The sequence below is a fragment of the Salvia hispanica genome, chromosome 2 (assembly GCF_029641045.1).
Source record: "Salvia hispanica isolate PSC_SH4W2 chromosome 2, Shi_PSC_v1, whole genome shotgun sequence".
Classification (NCBI taxonomy): domain Eukaryota; kingdom Viridiplantae; phylum Streptophyta; class Magnoliopsida; order Lamiales; family Lamiaceae; genus Salvia; species Salvia hispanica.
Window position 1 is genome coordinate 18,129,116 of NC_142693.1, and position 18,092 is coordinate 18,147,207.

Sequence of the window (18,092 nt, forward strand, 5' to 3'; positions counted from 1 at the left end):
ACTTGCGTTATGTGTGTTATAATCAAAACTGAACCACATCTTATTGCAAAACGCAAAACTGTCATTTTAGGTAACATATAACTCACTGTTAGTTTGTTTTAAATTATTTCAAGTCATCTTTTTAAAAAAAATGACCTTAAAAATAGACTAACATTGACCTCCACTACTATCCCTCGAAATGACTTTCATATTTTGATTCTGTATTCTGCAATAAATCAAGTTATGTGCAATATATCACAACCTTGTATCACTATCATGAGACTCATAATTTTATGATTCAAGAAAAGACAAAGGAAATTGAAGACAAAAAATCATTAAGGCCTACGTGGCATAAGCCCAGTGGCTAGAAGAGCATACATGTCATGATATTGCAGACTGATTGGTTGATTGCATATCCAAACTCAGATAAGGCGCTTCCTCATCTCATTTATACTCTGAAAAAAACACTGATATTTTTTATTTTGCTTTTTAACAAACTAGGAAAACAATTTTAAAGAATGGCTCAAGCTATGGCTTCAATGGCTGGCTTACGCGGCTCTTCCCAGGCGGTCCTCGACGGCAGCCTTCAATCCAACCGCATGAACAGCAGCGGCAACGCCACCCGGACCGCCGCCACGAGAACCGGATTCAGCATCCGCGCGCAGCAAGGCGAGACCGAGACCAGCCGCCGCGCCATGCTGGGGCTTGTCGCTGCTGGGATAGTCTCCGGCTCCTTCGTTCAAGCCGTGCTCGCTGAAGCCAAGCCCATCAAGATCGGAGGCCCACCACCTCCCTCTGGTGGCCTACGTAAGTAGCCCAGTTTCTGTTTCATCTTTACTAGGGGTGGATCGGTACGGTATATCGTATTGAGAACGTCATACCGCATACCTTACCGAAAACTGTGGTATGACAAAATATCATACCGATACCAATGCGGTATATACCGAAACTTCGGTATCGTTAATTTTTTATACTGTTATCGCGGTATTCCGTGCTTTTACGATATACCTTAGTACGGTATGATATACCGTAGTACCGTTATGAAAAACAAATATCTTTTATACGCAAAATATTTAAAAATATAATTTCGGAGATTTTTTCTTTCTAATTCTATTTTAGATTATATAAATATATTAAATATAATGTAATATATATAATATTTCAACATATACCGATTTTTCGGTATATGTTGAAAGGATTCGGTATACTGATTCCACGTTATATACCAAATATTCGGTATATCACGGTATACTGAGGTATAGGAGAATTGGTACATTTACCTTACCGAAAGATTTCATACCGTACCGAAAATTACGGTATAACGAAAAACCGGTATTTTCGGTACGATAAGTGCGGTATTTCGGTATTTTTGTCGAGCCCTAATCTTTACTAAATACTGCTTCCATCCCTAATAAATAGTTCTGTTTTCTCATTTCATTATCTCTCTCGTATTTTACCAATTTTTATATTAAAAACAACTGTGACAGCTGGAACTTTGAACTCGGACCAAGCAAGAGACTTTGACTTGCCATTGAAGAACAGGTTTTTCATTCAGCCACTGGCACCGACGGAGGCAGCAGCGAGAGCTAAGGAATCCGCGAAGGAAATCGTCGGTGTGAAGTCGTTGATCGAGAAGAAGGCGTGGCCGTACGTGCAGAACGACCTTCGTTCGAAGGCAGAGTACCTTCGCTATGACCTCAACACCATCATCTCTGCCAAGTCCAAGGAAGAGAAGCAATCTCTCAAGGAGCTCACGGGGAAGCTCTTCGCAGATATCAGCAACGTTAGTTCTTTAATTTATGATCTTCTACGCCTTTTTCACCATTCACAGCTACTGATCTTGATGTGATTTGATTTGTGTGTTATCAGCTGGATTATGCTGCCAAGATCAAGAGCCCTTCTGATGCAGAGAAGTATTATGCCATAGCTGTATCTACGCTTAATGACGTTCTTGCTAAGCTTGCTTAGATGCTACTAATGTTGTAAGAATATGTTTTTAGTTAATGGGATGTATCTACATGAATCTTAAATAATTTTGTTTCTATTTTTATCAATAACATGTGCATTAAATGATTATTAATCGAGTATCGTAGTTGATGTTGATGTATTTATACGTGAGTTTCTTATCTAAAAAAATCTGAAACAAAAAGATGGAGCAGTAACTTAAAGATTTTCAATGATATTGTTCTTAGTTTGTACTACTTCATACTGAACAAAAAGATGGAGTAGTAACTTAAAGATTTTCAATGATATTGTTCTTAGTTTGTACTACTTCATACGTCCACGAAAAATAGTTTAACTTTTTCATTTTAAGATGTTCACTAAAATAATTTCATTTCAATGATTAAAAAGTTTTTATTTTATCCTGTATTTTACTTATCAATGAGATCACAAAATCAGTGCGTAGATTTCAACGTTTATTGCGGGTCCATAACATACAAAATAATAAACTCAAATAGTTTCAAAGTATAAAATTAAGGACGTCTCATATAAATAGGAACTTTAAAGATGGCGCAAATTTTAATGCGAAATTTATAAGGTATAGGGATATTTCAAAAGGTTTACCGCACAAATGTCATAGATATCGAATAAGTATACCACTTAGTTCATTGGATACATAGTGGAATTCGCAAAAATCAAAGATCACGGGATAAGTTTTTATAATTATACAAGCTCTAGAAAATCAAATTTCGACATGGAAAACAATTGTTAATTAATTTTCTTTTCTCACCTGTCTTTCACTCAATACATATCATTGGGCCCAATTAATCACAAAACCCTTGATTTTTGTATATACAACCGCCACCAACCGCTCGATTGATTTGATTTCCTCTCTAATTTTCTTATATTAACCCCTTTCTGTAATTTTTCAGTTTATTCTCTTCCTCCTTGAGCGTTCTTGCTTGGAAAAAGTCACCTCTTTTGTCCTAGTAGTATATTATTGTTAATAAATTCGTGAAATGAGTTCAAATCTGGATCGGACTTTATCCAGATTCGAATTCGTACATGAATTTATAATAACAATCGAATTCAGGAGCTGTGAGTGTCGAGGGAACGAATTCGCCACCGAAATGACTTGAATCGAGTGGCAGAGGCGAAGGTTGATTCGGAATTTATGAATAAGAGGTTTTACTGAGGTGCAGGAAGGTTAATTTTTTTCTCTGAATTGTTCTTATAAATTGCAAGGATTTTCCGTTATATTGTGTTTATGACAACTGATTAATCTTTGTTACTGACTTCTAGATACGTTTTGCTATCGAACTCCATTGTTTAATGACTCGTTCACTGAAAAATATTTCCTTATTTTCACTCTGAATGAGGAGTTATTTCTTTTGTTTAACTGTGTGTTTACTCATCTGGCTTGTTATGTTGTCTCGATTTGGGGAACTTTCTTGTTCTCTTCCTTTCTATCATCTGTTCTTCAAGTGTTGACTTGTAGTTAGGGATTTTGACTATGGGTTATAGTAATCTTTCACAGATAGTTTGATCATTTTTTGATGCATGTGGCCTGATGAGTTACCATAGGCCATAGCATGGTTGGGACCAAATCTTTCATTAAAGTATTTCGATTGTTCATCGTGGTTTGTTCGTATGTAAAGCATAACATGTTAATGATCTGAGCTGCGCTTCCTATAATACTAGTACTAGGTATGTAAGGTCAGAATGTCATTTTCCAGAATGAAAAGAAAGAATCATGTAAAGATGACTAGTTGAAAATGAAACATCAAGGCCAAGAAAGGAATGTGGAAGATGTGAAAAATCAGGCAGGAAGTGGTTGCTGATCTGGTTTGGGTTGGTGGGCGTGGTTGTGTTGCTGATGCGGATTTTTTTCGTCTCTAAGAACAGCAGCTGCAGATACATAATAGGCAACCGCAAACAGTCCATGAATGAAACACAGGATCCCTCCAATAGACAGCTGCTGTTGATGGCTCATGCCGCAGTTCTTTCTTGTTTTCGAGTTGGACAACACTCCCGATATCAGCAGGATGAATGCAATCCCCAACATAATCCTGTCAGAATCCACCATTAGTTTCAACAGTGTCTAGAAACACTGTGCTAAACAATCTGATAATCAAATACCATGACATCATGAGGGAGGCAGCAGCGAGTTGCTTATTAGGCGAAGCCCTGTCGAGTTCTTCTTTGGAGCTGATGAAGACGCATCCCGCCAGCAGATTGGCTACAATGTGTGCCAGGCACAGCATCACCACCGCAGCCAGCCCAAATTTGAAAGCCTCGTAGCTGGGATCTCGGCACTCGAATATCCACACCCTCAGGTTTTGAGCCTATACACATCAAGCCATATGTTAATGGTACTTATTACAATAATTGAAATGGGAGTGAGATGGAAAGACGAACCTTGTTCTGAGCAACCTCGCCCTGTATGCCGAGAACCCCGGCTATGATGTCCAGAGCCATGATGAGGAGACATACGAGGAAATCCATGTTCTTGGCCATGGCTGTCTCTTGAAATTGAATGGATGTCGGAACTGTTTAGGTTTTGAGTATATATTGTTGTTGAATGTGGAGGAATCAGAATAAAGAGGAGGTGGATTAGCTGGGTTTGATTCTTGGAGTAGAAAAGGTGTCTTTTGTCTAACTTTAATGGTGGGATGGATTCGTTTCATGGCGAGGAAGAAAAGCAGTGCATCTCCAGACTAGACCTGCAAACACCTTACTCCATCTCCATCTTCATCTTCTTCTTCCTATTCATCCTTTAAACATAGTACTATTTCCTATTATTGAACATAATACAACAGTATTTTCTCTTTGACAGTAGGTGATTTTTCCTTGTGAAAAGATAAAAAAACTAGTACTACTACTATAATACTCCGTATTTGGATTTTGATTTTTTTAATTTTATAACAATCTGAATATTTATATATATACTACAATGGTGTTCGGTTTACTAGATAAAATAATACCAAGATGTAATCTAAGATTGAGTTGTGAGATTATTTTAATCGTAGGGATTTAGCTATGACAAATTATCTCATCTGAAATTGAATTGTGGGGTTGAATTTTATGAGTCAAACACACTACACATTTAATCCGAATTACAATCTTGCAAACCGAACACCTAGGCAAAGTCAATTGAGTTATTGAGAAATCGCCTCAAAATAAATTACAGTACTATTAAGAACCACTAGTACTGAATATGCAGTCACAATAAACACAGCATAATAAATGCATGTGACTTCAATTCTCTTACTATAATTATTTTGCAAAAAAATATTTTTTCAAAACTTATGTCAAAGAAGTTATCAATTGCAGAAAATAAAAGAAAGTTAACTGTCAAAAACAATTAAATATCTACGTGTCCTTCTCAGAGTTTTGTTCTTTTGTATTTTTCATTTAATTTATTTGCTTAATCGTTCACACAAAATACACGTAGATGCTAATTAAAGGGAAATTATTTGATTTAATTTTTGTAATTTAATTTTTGAACGCACTTACATGAATTCGTAATATAAGAATTTAATCTTAGCTCATTGACTGGAATAAACGTTGCCATTTTTCAAAAAGAAAAGGGTTGCTATTTCGAATGAATTTATCATTATCCATTAAAATAATAAAATGAAATATTTCCAGAAGGTGCTCCAGACTTCTACCACCATCAATGGACGTTCTCTCCTACCTCTTTGTATGTCAGCTATATTCCAATCAGATCAAATTCATATCACATTCTATTGAAATTCGGTATCAAAGAAGGGGTAAAAGGAGGAGGAGAAAATGGCAAGTTATCGATGGAAGACACTCTTCGAAGAAGAAGATCGTCCAGAGAAGCCTAGGAGGTATGGTGTCACCGAAATGAGGGGACCTCATCACTCTCTTTTCCCCCAAAATCTCCTCCAGGTAATTTCCCCTTGATCCACTGAATCATCACTGCATTATTTCCTTGTAATTTCTCCGTCCTAATCTGTTTGGTTAGTATTTTAACTGGTAATTGTGGTATGAGCGGTGCTTCGATTTCAAGTTTCTTCAAGCTCATCTCTCCTTTTAATCTTTTACTGATTTGGAATTCCGAAGTATGCTTGTCAGATCAGAGGTGACGGTTTCGCATTATGATTCATTCACTTCCATTTTTCTTCAAATTTCGGACTGATTTTTGTGTGCATGGAATGATGATGAGGTCGTGAAGATCTATGGCTTAACTTCGTATGTTTTAATAGAAATTCTGGTTATTAGATTAGTCGGTGTTTCCCCTCGAGTAGAATCGCTGTCATTGCCAATTTATTTAATTGAATCATTATTTAGGGCTTAGATTGTCAAATTGTGCAATTTGCTGCTTAAGACATGGATGCAATTTTGTTCGAGTATCAATTGTGCAATTTGCTGCTTAATAGTTCTGTAAACTGACATGAACCTATTTGGCACAGGATGTTTTTGACTCTATGGGGCAATTTGTTGATGGTCTCAAGTTTGCTGGAGGCTCTCATAGTTTGATGCCTAAGAGTTACATCAAAGAAGTGACTAACCTGGCACATAAGCACAATGTGTACGTTAGCACTGGGGACTGGGCTGAATACCTACAGCGCGGAGGTCCTTCTGCTTTCAAAGACTATATTGAGGTAATGTTGTTGAAAAGTTTTCCTGTTACAGAATTTCATATCATAAATATGACTACTTTTCCTTGTGATAAATATGCAATTATGTATTAGGAATGCAAAGAATTGGGATTTGATACCATTGAGATTGACGCTGGCTCACTTGGAATTCCTGAAGAGATTCTTCTGAGATATGTGAGGCTTGTCAAAACGGGGGGTCTCAGAGCTAAGCCTCTGTTTGCTGTGAAGTTTAACAAGTCAGATATACCTATTAGTGGTAATAGAGCATTTGGATCTTACACGGTCCCTGTGCAGCGAACATCTGGTGAGCACTTAACTTGTTAGAGCTATAATAGCACCATGGATTATCTAGTGTTCTACTTCTATTAGTGAAGTTGCATCTGTAATGCCTATATTATACGTCAAGCATTTCATAGGACTAAGGGCTCTCAGTGCTAAAAGGGGTAGGGTTTAGGGCATTCTCTCTGTTAAGTTCTTTTGTGGAAAGTGATAGCATCAGATTGTTTAGTTTGAAAGCATTCTATTGGTATGGATCCTTGGATTCACAAATAAGGTAGAAATCACTATAGCAATCAGCTAAAGCAAGAGGGTTAACAAAATAAGATTACAAGAGACAGTTGGATCTCCAATTTTTAAACCCTTTTTAATATACTTATATCCTTCAGTAGATCATTCCAAATGACAATAGCCGTTTGCTTCATTAAACGAGCATGCACCGTCACATCATTGCGTTTAGAAGTCAGGTTAATAAGTCAGTCACTTAACTGATCTGGAGTGATGTGTTCATCATCTTTATATTAGACTAGTCACAGTAGGATTATCACCTGTTGGATGAAGTTAGATAGATGTGCTCTTATAAAGTACTTGATAGTTTTAAGAAATCCCTCACATAATGCTTTAAAATGCCCAAATCTAAGCTGAGATCAGAACATAAATAGTGAAGGTTATGGTGCAATATCAGCCAAGCTACATAGACTAATATTGTTTCCTTATTCTTCAGAGCTTGTTGAGGATGTGAATCTATTGATTAGGAGGGCAGAGAGATGCCTTGAAGCTGGAGCAGACATGATAATGATTGATGCTGATGATGTCTGTAGACAAGCAGATTCTGTGAGGGCTGACATTATAGCAAAAGTCGTGAGCCGTTTGGGGCTTGAAAAAACCATGTTTGAAGCATCAAATCCTAAGACGTCTGAGTGGTTTATCAAACAATATGGTCCACATGTAATTCCTTCTAATCCCCTTTTCAAATATCTGTTCCTTTTTCATTTTTTATTTGCTGCATGTCTAAAGTTTTGTGTCTAATATGCCTTAAGGTAAATCTTTTCGTGGATCATTCTCAACTCATGGATCTGGAATGTCTCCGCGGCTGTAACCTGGGCAAGGATCATGTATCTGTTCTTGGTTCATCATATTACCGATCCTAAGCTGATGTTCTATCATAGAAGTTCTCCACTAAAGTCATAAGTAGTAAAGCTTTGTATGCAGTGATATGTTATATTCTCAATCGTGTTAAATCGTTCGTAGCACCTGCTTCCTCGACTTGTAATGTTTGTGTGTTTAAGACATCATAATAGCTTAAATGTAATACACTCTATCTGGCTGTATGTTTTTGTGTCTTAGTGTACAAAGTTATGTGGATTTCGGAACTGAATCTATGTAGAATTGAGCAGAGGGGAACTTTCGCTGAGCTTTGTAATGCCGATGTATAGTGGTTACTTAGCTCAGGTTGCTCTATGCATACTTCAAATTACATCTCTGAGCCCAACTGATTTTCATGATTGCAGTTTTCTACTTCTGGAAGTAAAAGGAATGTGATGTGTGTATGAATTTGGCTGTATTTGTTCGGTTTCTATATCAATATGTTATGTTGCACCTTTATTCTGGGCGGCCCTAATGAAGTAATTGATCTTTACTTTTCAATCTTTCTTGTTAAACAGGTCTTATCTTCCTCTCCTTTTCTTCCAAATGTACATCTTGTCCAGTTTTATCTGTGGGGAATCTTGGTCTGAGTGCATGTTGCTGTGTTATACTAATTTGATTTTAGTTGATTAGGCTTTATGACCCACTGATGCATCAATTTATTATCCTAACGTATGGAAAATTGAATTTCTGATTATTTTTGGTCTGTGAGGGCAAATCTGGGCAGGAAGGCATGTGCCTAGTTAATGTAAAGCATGGCCTGGGTTGGTAGAGCATTTAAATGTATCATAAATGAGAGTATTTCCTCGACACTTTATTGATTTGACTCATATAATGATTCTCAATGAATTGAGGAACCTAAACATTTATATTGAACTGAATAAATTGCTTTAATAGTGTCAGATTTGCTCTTGTCTTGGGCAGCTCTTGATCATTGTGCCCAGCATTTTTCCCAGTAGAATTGATGACTAGTGAGGTTGGTGGTGCTAACATGGAGATGAAACAAGGTCTGGATCGAGTTTGACCCGCGCATACAAGAGTGCAACCTACGTAAAATTCTTCGAAATCAAGTACGATTTATATGTATATGTGTTTAGTATCTTTGTCACATACACAAGAACTGTCATTTTCTGTTAACAACTCACATTAGAGAAAGCATCTCTTTCATAAATTTAATAAATTAGGTGGCGAGTTTGGTCCCTCGTTTTCCAAGGGATTGAATTATTGAATAGAGTGATCCATTCTTGTTGCAATATTTTATCTCAAAATAATGACCTTTTTACTCCTATTATTTTGGCAGGCTAATTTCTGTATTGCTCTGTTTCGAAAAAAACGTGCAATGTCATTCGAAATCCTTACCATTTGTGGCCTAATCTTTCATATCTACAGTCTCAAATCTCAATATATTAGCCATAAATAATTCTATAATTCCTCATTTAGTCACTATTGCGTATATCTTCCACATCAATGTTCTCCATGTATTATTCTCTCTTCACACTCGCTGTGAATATATATTTATGATCAAGAAATCAAACAAGCCAAAAATGCCGGCTGTTTGGATTGGTCTACGGAGGTCGATGAAATGCCGATCACACGAAGCCGATGTCCACGATCCGGATGCAGGGAGCAAGAATCCGAGCACGAAGAAGCCGAGTAGCGTTGGCAGTGGGCGGTGTGGTTGTTCGAGATCGATTGCGAATCTGAAAGACGTGATCAACGGGAGCAAGAGGCATACGGAGGAGAAGCAGCCACGGATCAGCAGCCCGAGATCCATCGGAAGCAGTGAGCTTCACAACCCGATAACGCATCATGTTGTGCTTGATAGGGCTACTTGCGAACTGAAAATACGCGGTGGCTCTGATTTTGTCGGGTTTCATGTGCGGCATAGGCCGGTCGTCTTGGGCAGTCCGGTCAGGAGGTCGTCGAGGAAGGGGGGCATTGCTTTGATGAGGCCGAGATCTTCGTTCGGAGGCCCCTTCTGCCCTAAATGTGGCGACCAGTTTGTTAGATGGGAAGCTGTTGAGGCGCATCATCTCTCTAAACACGCAGGTTTGCAACTTTTCAGTTAATGTGGTTTGGTTCGAGTCCTAGGGCATCAACATCAGCGTGCTTAGGGAGGGAATAGCGTGTGCGTGCGTGCTTAAAGCATGCTACCGCAGCTTCCTAAGCACGCCTTTATGTGGCAATTAATGTGTGACACATGACACGTTTTTTTATTATAAAGTCCAAATAAAAAAAAATAAGGAAAATTGGTCTCTAAAGCCATGAACTTTGCCTAAACTTTTGTATTTCCCATGAACTTTGAAATTGGTATATAATATCACGAACTTTGCATTTTGTTTGGTATTTCCCAAACTCACTCAAATAAGATATTTTCATCAAAATCTTATTTAACATAGACCATCGTGATATGTTTTATAATATTTGAAACCACTTTTTAAGTTCATAGCATGTAGCATAAAAAGTCACGTTGAAAACCACGTTGATTTAATTGTGTCAAGTATGATAAAAGCCTCATGAGTTAGTCAAATATAGTAATAAACATGCCTTGGGAAATACCAAACAAAATGCAAAATTCGTGATATTATATACCAATTTCAAAGTTCATGGGAAATACCAAATTTTGGGCAAAGTTCATGGTTTTAGAGACCAATTTCCCAAAAAATAAATTTAGTTTTTAATTATGTACTTCATCCATCCACGAATAAGACCATCCACGAATAAGAGTGTCCACTTAGTTTCATGAAATGTAAGTTGAAAATGTTAGAGAAATGTAAATTTTACTTTTTATGGAATGTGAATAAGACTCCTATTGGCTTACAAATCGAAATAGCAAAATGAGACTATTCCTGTCGACAGATGAACCGAATGTTAAAATGAGAATTCTATTGTTCATACTGAAGGAGTAATTTTTTATACAAACTATGATTGTTTTTCAATTATTTAAGCTTTAGTTGTTTTAATTCGTAAATCATAATTGTAAGTATATGTGAATAGTGTAAATGTTTAAGATTTAGTACGCAGATAATTGTGGTAAAAGCAAGCCAATGGTATAAGTACTTAACATTTAAGTGTTTTTGCATGAACGTCTTACTAAATCATTGCGTCTCTGTGGATTTAGTTAGTGAACTCGGTGAGGGAGACTCTTCCCGAAGAATCGTGGAGATAATATGTCGAGCGAGGCTCGACAAAATCGAGAGGATTCTGAAGGTGCACAACATGCAACGAACCTTAGCCCAATTTGAGGAGTACCGAGAGCTAGTGAAAATCAGAGCAAACAAGCTAACTAAAAAGCATCCACGTTGCCTGGCCGATGGGAACGAGCTGCTGAGATTCCACGGTGCAACAGTTGAATGCCCTCTCGGCCTCAAGGGGTCGTCCGGTCTATGCACTTCAGAGAAATGCAGGGTGTGCCAGATCCTAAGAGACGGGTTCGTGGCAAAGAAAGAGGGAGTGTTCACTGCTTCGACGAGTGGGAGAGCCATTGAGATGGTGGAGGGGGATTCGTCGTTGAGGAAGGCCCTCATAGTTTGTAGAGTGGTAGCCGGAAGGGTGCATAGGCCGGTCGAGAGTATGGAGGAAATGGCTGTTGAATCCGGTTTCGATTCGGTTGCTGGGAAAGTTGGTGCTCACTCCAACATTGAAGAGCTCTATTTGCTCAGCCCCAGAGCTCTGCTTCCTTGCTTTGTGGTCTTATATAAGTGTTGAACATAGGTTTGATTAGTCTTCCACTTAATAGTTTTTATATCATTAATTCTGCTGCTTCTTATACTCCATTCTTTGGAAATAAGTGTATAATGTCACTTTTCCTTATGAGCCTGTCTCTTAAGATGTCTTTTTGATAGTAATGTTGGGTTTTTGTCATTCAAAGTAGTTTAAAATTGCTTGAAAGGTGATGTCACGGAACTCTATAATTTCATTTTTAATTGAAATATGAATTTATATACACTATACAATTAGAAATGGTACGATCAAGAGCATACCAACTATCCATTTCAATTTTAAATCGGTACCCGAAAAATTGATGTTGAACAATGGAATTTGAACTTACACTAATTAAAAAAAAATTCAAATGTTCATGTAGTATTTTTTAACTCACCAGTTTTTTGATGTACTTCGTATATTTAAATACAATTAATTCATAAAATATGATTTTTTGTTATTTCTTAAATTTCTTTCAATCGTAAACTTTTGTTTCAGAAAAACCTTGCCAAAGAAATTGTGACTAGTACTTAGTAATTTTAAATAAACAATCAAAATTTGATGTCATAAATAACCATCCATCACACACCAAATTACGCAAATCAGAATACTGAATTAAATGATTTTTTATCAACCATATATTACTCCAAGCCTTTTATAGTAAGCTAATAATATTGATTTGATTTGCCGAAACAAGAAATGTTGAAATCATTTGTTGAATCGACTTCAAAATCTAATTTCAGTATTTTCAATTTTGTTTCATCCTAAAAGAGAAAATACCAAGGTTTGGAGTTAGTATAATTAAATGCAGTGTTGAATCTTGGATTTTCCATTTTTAAACAAGGGAAGATCTATTTAATAATGGCAACATTTAATTTTAGCATATTTATTTTCAAATGTGAAAAATGAAAAAAAAAAATCGAGAACGCGTGGCAGTGTTCTGTGAAAGTACAACACGGGAAAGCGGAGGAAATAGAAAATGAAATCTCGCTAAAAGTACAACACTCAGTTTCCAAACCCTTCCCCCAAATCTGAAATCCCTTCTGCCTTTAACCTTCTTCTCCCCTCGATCGATTCCATAAATTTGCTATCTATCGATTCCGTGACGGATATATCTTTCCCAGGGTTTTTCTTCTCGTCTTTTTTCAATCTCTTTGCTAATCGATTTGTAGAGATTCGTTTAATCCGTATATATAAATTTATAAATTGGTATCATACAATCCCATTAATTCGATATTTTTGGAGAGCGGAAGTGAGAGGAAAATGTCGAAGAAGAAGGCAACGATGACGCTGAAGGATTTTCACGGCGGCTCGATTCCTTCCGATCTCCCTCTTCCCTCTGCACCCGGCGTGTGAGTCTGGTTTTGCGTTAATTTATTGGAATTTTGGTTGTTTTCCACAATTTATTTTGGAATGTGTTTTGCGATATCTTGGTCTTCTGAATCTGCTTGGATATTTCACAACGCATCTCATGTAGCCGCTTAAGATTACTTTTTTTTTATACGGTTGATTCTATTTGCAATAGATCTTAAGGTATGTGTGCCATTATTATATTTGGTGAAGAAAGACTTTAAGTTCTTGGTGAATGAGGCTTTGGATTTGATCTCACTATCTGGTATGCGGATTTCTTGTTTTCTGAAACTTTTGAATTGCAAAACCCTTATTATTGTTTAGCTTGACTGAATCGTATGAGTTATGATGGTATATAAGGTTGTGCCTTTTGTAGAAATTATAGAGTAAACTCTAGACACTCATATCATACATAATATTTTGACAGGACTGCAAGGCCCGTTGATCGTGGTGGATTTGATCGGCAGATGTCATGGGGTAACTCGGCAGGAAGGCCTGAACATCGGTTGCGGCCAGCATCTGCTGGCTCAGCTAGGGCCCTTGATGAAAAATCCCCATTTCTAAGTCATAGTTCCCATATAGGTCGTAATTTTGATGAGGATGAGCGCAAGCCTTTGGATGGTGGTTCAGGTCCTCGCAGAACAGTTGCTGACGAAAGCTTTCGTGCTCAACCTAGTGTTATATCTGGTGCTAGAGTTGGTAGTAGTCCTTCAATTCCTGTGTCTCAGCTATCAGCTGGCTCCACTGGTGGCTCTTATGCAGGGAGGGTTGTTGAAGTGCATAATTCGAAGTTCAACAATCAAACTTTAAGTGGCAGTCGCAGTTATGGGTCAAGTTATCCAGTTGTTGGCGGCAATGCTGGGCAATCAGTGGCTGGATCACATCCAAATGCCTGGGGGATAAGGAAGGAGGCTTCTAGCATGAAAGAGCCTGCAGCTGCTGCATGGTCAGCTCCAGAGGCCGAGACAAAGTTAGCCCATGCCAGTGCACTCGAGAAGATCTCATCTGGTCGGTGGAGCTCAAACCAGCAAATTAATCCTCAAAAAGATGCTGCAGCCTTTGGACATCCCGAAACCGATGGGAAGTTTGAGTATAATTCTAGTAATTCACACATTAGGAAAACCTACAATAGGTTAGATGTGGTTGCTGACTCAGACTATCAAGAAGTTGGTTTGGTTGTGCATGCCGAAAGAAGTCTAACATTTCACGGTGGTGGAAGGGAGGTTCCGCAAGCTTGTGATAGGGCAAAATCTGCCATACATGTGGATTCATATGAGAAAAGCACTCCTGCTACTGCTAATGGTTTCCAGTCTATTCAGTCAACATTTTCTTCAGAATCGTCTGAAAGACCTAAGCTCAAATTACTTCCAAGATCTAAACCATTGGAAAATATAGAATCTCCAATTGATCAAAAGCAGGTAAATTTGTGAAAAAGGCTTTAAATCTTATTTAAATATTTTATACTATAGTTTAGCTTTAACATTGCATTTCTGTTTTTATTTTTGAGTTCAGAGATATGAGCAGACTAGTGATAATCTCCACATGGAGGACAACCATGAAGTTAAAACCTCTATTGTTGGTGATCGAGCTCCAGAGCGTCCAAAACTGAATTTGAAGCCACGATCACAATCCCATGAGCAACTGGAAGGAAACAAAGAAGTCAAAAGGTTCAGAGTTTGTGTTTTCTTTTCTTTTAGATTTTTTTTAAACTTGTTGTTATCTCTTTATTTTCCTCTGTCAAATCTTGTATGGAGATATCTGTTTGATTTATCAGGTCTCTCCCAAGATAAGCTACTCATAGTCAATATCTTTCTGGTAATTCTGTTCTATCAGATAGAGGGACTAATGGAATTTATGGAGGGGTGTGAATATATATATATATATATATATATATATATATATAGGAAAATGATCAATACAAAAATGCATCTCAATACAAAATCCAGACCAAATCCTGACCAAGAGATTTTTCAATCTAATGGTCAATAATTAAAGAAAAACACAGTGGGTCATTATAAAGAAGTTTTAGGTCATATTATAAAATTTGGGTTTGAGGTCATGTTAAGATCATTTTATGTCATCCTTATTATAATGACATAAAAATAAGCTTACGATGACCTAAAAATGACCTATGTATGCTCGGTTCTGTAATTTTGTATTAAGAATGGGTTTTACATAGATCAAAACTATATATATATATATATATATATATATATATATATATATATGCTTTATAAGAATTGTATTATTAGTCTTTAGTGGATGCTGACAATGGGCTTTGCTTTTCTGAAATTGTTTCTGGCATGGTCATATATAATCTAATACCCTAAAGCATAATTCATATATGAAGTATGCACAAGTATGGGGGGTGAGGTTGGGGGTGATTGTGTAATGCTGTAGTTTGATATAGTCCCCATTTACAGGCTCAATAAAAAGCACAATGTTATGGCTATGACTGTTTCCTTTGTAGTGGCCTAGTGGGTGTAATTTCTGTCCCTTTATAGGGAGTGGGTCCAGATTAATTGAAGATTAAAACCTATACAATTAAATATTGCCTATGGACGGAAGAGGGAATGAGGTAGGCAATTTTAGTTGAAATGGATTTGTTTATCCACTATTGTTTTTACTTATGCTGCATCTGTGACTTGATTGGTGGTTTGTTACCTGGTTTATTTGTTTATTTTCATTGCAGCTATCTAAACGTGTCTAGTTATTTTGATAAACTGACAATGTTGACTGTTGAGGTGTATCAAATCTGGTGGCTTTGAAAAAGAGAGAACAATGTGCTTAAAAGAAAATAAAAATACTTGGATGATGTTGCAGTTGCACCCAGAGTCACATCTTGAGCAATGAGCAGCATGGATCATCTTTATCTGATTTTCTTGTACCCTTACAATTCTATAATATAATATTTACTTTGAAGGTAACGTTTATAAGAGAATTATATGCAGCAGTTTAGGTACTATTGCCATTTTGGGAAGGTCCGAATTGAATATAGCTATTTCTTGAGGTTCCTTGTTTATTTGAAAGCTTGTTAATATTTTGTTTGGATAAGCTATGTTAGACCTGGCAGAAAATGTATGGTTTCCTTGAAGCCTTTGTTTCACACTGCCCATTGTTTACACTTACATGGACAACGAATATAACACAAATCTGTTGGGTCCACTGAATTGGAATTTTTATCTGATTTTGCACGGAAATAAAATGGTTAAACTGGCTGCACTTACTTTGTTCCGGAACAACTTTATCTGTGTGTGTATTTCTATTTGAATTATCCTTGTCTCCAGTAGGAGGTATAACTTCTGAAATATTTTCTGCTTTGTTTTGTTGCTCTAGAGGGACTGTCTTTGGGGAAGCTCGGCCTCGGGAATTGGTGAGTTCACTTTTATCTCATTTCAGAAAGCTTGTTTCCTCCTTGTAGTTGTAAACAAAGAATCTGAATACTGTTTCAGAAAACAAAGAATCTCAATACTTCTATTTAATAATCTCAAAGCTCAGGGTGTATTTTAGCATTTTTCTCATTAGGAAAAGAGGGATATGCAAATTCTGTCTCGTCTAATCAGTTCATATTGTTTCAAAGCTAGTATTGCCTTTGCATTTGTTAAGAATTGCTGGAATTGTGGCAGGTTCTTAAGGCACGTGGGGTTGAAGATGACTTAAACAACTACGAGGGTCAACCTGCATTGAGGTATTTGGTTACTTTTGTGCAGCTTTGGATGTTAATTGTTATTGTACATCTGGCTGTACTTGATATTTAGGCATTCATGAAAATGACTCTTGTATTTTATTTGCATTTTTTACACTTATAGGGTGAAGGAAATTTCTCCAAAGGGTGATGCGTTCATGCATGGATCTTCTACACGCCACAGCGAAAAATATGAAGGTATTCCTACCAATCAAAGGGTGGCTAAATACTCTAACAGGCGAGAAAACCAGCTGGATGTTGAGAGAAGCGATTCACAAAGGAGGAACAAGCAAAGCGAAATTTGGAGAAATAATAAAGATGCTGAGAAGAATCGGAACCAGCAACCAAAACAGCCACAGGACAGGGCACCATCTCCAGAGACTTGGCGAAAACCTATTGAGCATGGCAAGCCAGCACCAACTGACGCCCCCATACGTTATGGGAAAGCAGCATCTGCAGTTGAGCTGGCCCAGGCCTTCTCAAAATCAGTATCAGATCCAACTGCTGCTGATCGAGCCTCTGGTCCTAGAGGCATCCCTGGTCGCAACCAGATGCCCTTTTCCAGACTTACGGGCCCAACACCAAGGCCTCAGATCAATGGTTACTAAAGTTGAGATGAAGAAATTGTGGGAGGAAGAAGGTCACAGGCCTGGAGCTATGCATTATGCTGAGGCAAATTTGGGTGAATTAATGAAATCTGGAGGCACGCAACATCTGGCCAGACGCTTGCGCTTATAAGAAGAACAAAGGACGTGAACCACATTGTTTTTATGTTGTACCCATCATAGGGGATTAAACTAGATTGTTCATGGAATAATTATTAACTGAACAACACCCTCAACCAACTTGTGTTGATTGTCATTCAGCAACTTTTGAAATTCTGTGCTAGTTACTTTTTTTTTTTCTTGATTTCGATTTCTGTGATGTGCATCTCTATAAATACTTTTGGTGTTGATCATGTGGAGATTGAGAACTTTGTGCAATAATTTCAACATAGTAAGAAAACACACTTGATAATTATACAGAATGTTGGATACAAGTTAATAAACAGCAGCTAGTCTCTTTGTGATAGAGATCAAGCTAATGATCTCCATTATCTCTTGAGATCATTTTCATTATTGTGGAGATTGATGAAAAGATTGTTTTAAATGTTGAGGATCTGTTTCCTTGTTTATTAATATGCTGATTCACTTTCCTAGATTAGAGTGCGTAGGAGCCCTATAAATAGCTACTCTTTAGAAGAGCTAGATATCTGGGAAAATAAAGTGTATTAGGACGGTATCAACCGTAGGCCTCTTCGGAGGATTATCTTGGCCTCTTCGGAGGATTGTTCTTCTTTTATATTAATTTCAGTTCTTATTTTACTTCCGCCTTTCACTCCATAT

At 37.3% G+C, this 18,092-nt stretch overlaps 5 protein-coding genes and 1 long non-coding RNA gene across 9 annotated transcripts; 5 read left to right on the plus strand and 1 right to left on the minus strand.

Moving 5' to 3' along the window:
- The first annotated feature begins 454 nt into the window (after nucleotides 1-454).
- Nucleotides 455-2,036, plus strand: LOC125207194 (oxygen-evolving enhancer protein 3-2, chloroplastic). The gene is made up of 3 exons (XM_048106438.2): nucleotides 455-786; nucleotides 1,467-1,762; nucleotides 1,849-2,036. The coding sequence occupies exons 1-3, from the start codon at nucleotides 498-500 to the stop codon at nucleotides 1,945-1,947; spliced, it is 684 nt and encodes a 227-aa protein (XP_047962395.2). The 5' UTR covers nucleotides 455-497; the 3' UTR covers nucleotides 1,948-2,036.
- Nucleotides 2,037-2,600: 564 nt separating this feature from the next.
- Nucleotides 2,601-4,837, plus strand: LOC125202830 (uncharacterized). Its single transcript, XR_007173199.2, has 2 exons — nucleotides 2,601-3,126; nucleotides 3,657-4,837. It is a non-coding gene; the product is annotated as an uncharacterized LOC125202830 (long non-coding RNA).
- On the minus strand, nucleotides 3,625-4,468 carry LOC148931718 (protein DESIGUAL 2-like). Its single transcript, XM_089063764.1, has 3 exons — nucleotides 4,339-4,468; nucleotides 4,060-4,265; nucleotides 3,625-3,989 (listed from the first exon to the last, which is right to left on the minus strand). Exons 1-3 carry the CDS (start codon nucleotides 4,435-4,437, stop codon nucleotides 3,740-3,742), a joined length of 555 nt encoding a protein of 184 aa, XP_088919890.1. The 5' UTR covers nucleotides 4,438-4,468; the 3' UTR covers nucleotides 3,625-3,739.
- Nucleotides 4,838-5,572: 735 nt separating the features above from the next.
- On the plus strand, nucleotides 5,573-8,197 carry HSA32 (Aldolase-type TIM barrel family protein). Of its 2 annotated transcripts, none has more exons than XM_048098437.2 (5): nucleotides 5,573-5,835; nucleotides 6,360-6,551; nucleotides 6,642-6,852; nucleotides 7,549-7,772; nucleotides 7,865-8,197. In XM_048098437.2, the coding sequence occupies exons 1-5, from the start codon at nucleotides 5,713-5,715 to the stop codon at nucleotides 7,973-7,975; spliced, it is 861 nt and encodes a 286-aa protein (XP_047954394.1). In that variant the 5' UTR covers nucleotides 5,573-5,712; the 3' UTR covers nucleotides 7,976-8,197. The 2 variants fall into 2 exon arrangements, with proteins under 2 accessions (XP_047954394.1, XP_088921779.1); XM_089065653.1 differs by having other exon boundaries at nucleotides 5,701-5,835; nucleotides 6,343-6,551.
- A 144-nt stretch (nucleotides 8,198-8,341) lies between these two features.
- On the plus strand, nucleotides 8,342-11,783 carry LOC125200698 (uncharacterized). Of its 3 annotated transcripts, none has more exons than XM_048098435.2 (3): nucleotides 8,342-9,040; nucleotides 9,271-10,019; nucleotides 11,092-11,783. In XM_048098435.2, exons 2-3 carry the CDS (start codon nucleotides 9,488-9,490, stop codon nucleotides 11,676-11,678), a joined length of 1,119 nt encoding a protein of 372 aa, XP_047954392.2. In that variant the 5' UTR covers nucleotides 8,342-9,040; nucleotides 9,271-9,487; the 3' UTR covers nucleotides 11,679-11,783. The 3 variants fall into 3 exon arrangements, with proteins under 3 accessions (XP_047954392.2, XP_047954393.2, XP_088921778.1); XM_048098436.2 differs by having other exon boundaries at nucleotides 9,497-10,019; XM_089065652.1 differs by lacking the exon at nucleotides 8,342-9,040 and having other exon boundaries at nucleotides 9,047-10,019.
- Nucleotides 11,784-12,651: 868 nt separating this feature from the next.
- LOC125220887 (eukaryotic translation initiation factor-like protein) lies at nucleotides 12,652-17,585 on the plus strand. The gene is made up of 6 exons (XM_048123022.2): nucleotides 12,652-13,024; nucleotides 13,450-14,440; nucleotides 14,535-14,689; nucleotides 16,359-16,395; nucleotides 16,649-16,710; nucleotides 16,832-17,585. The coding sequence occupies exons 1-6, from the start codon at nucleotides 12,936-12,938 to the stop codon at nucleotides 17,313-17,315; spliced, it is 1,818 nt and encodes a 605-aa protein (XP_047978979.2). The 5' UTR covers nucleotides 12,652-12,935; the 3' UTR covers nucleotides 17,316-17,585.
- Nucleotides 17,586-18,092: the final 507 nt, after the last annotated feature.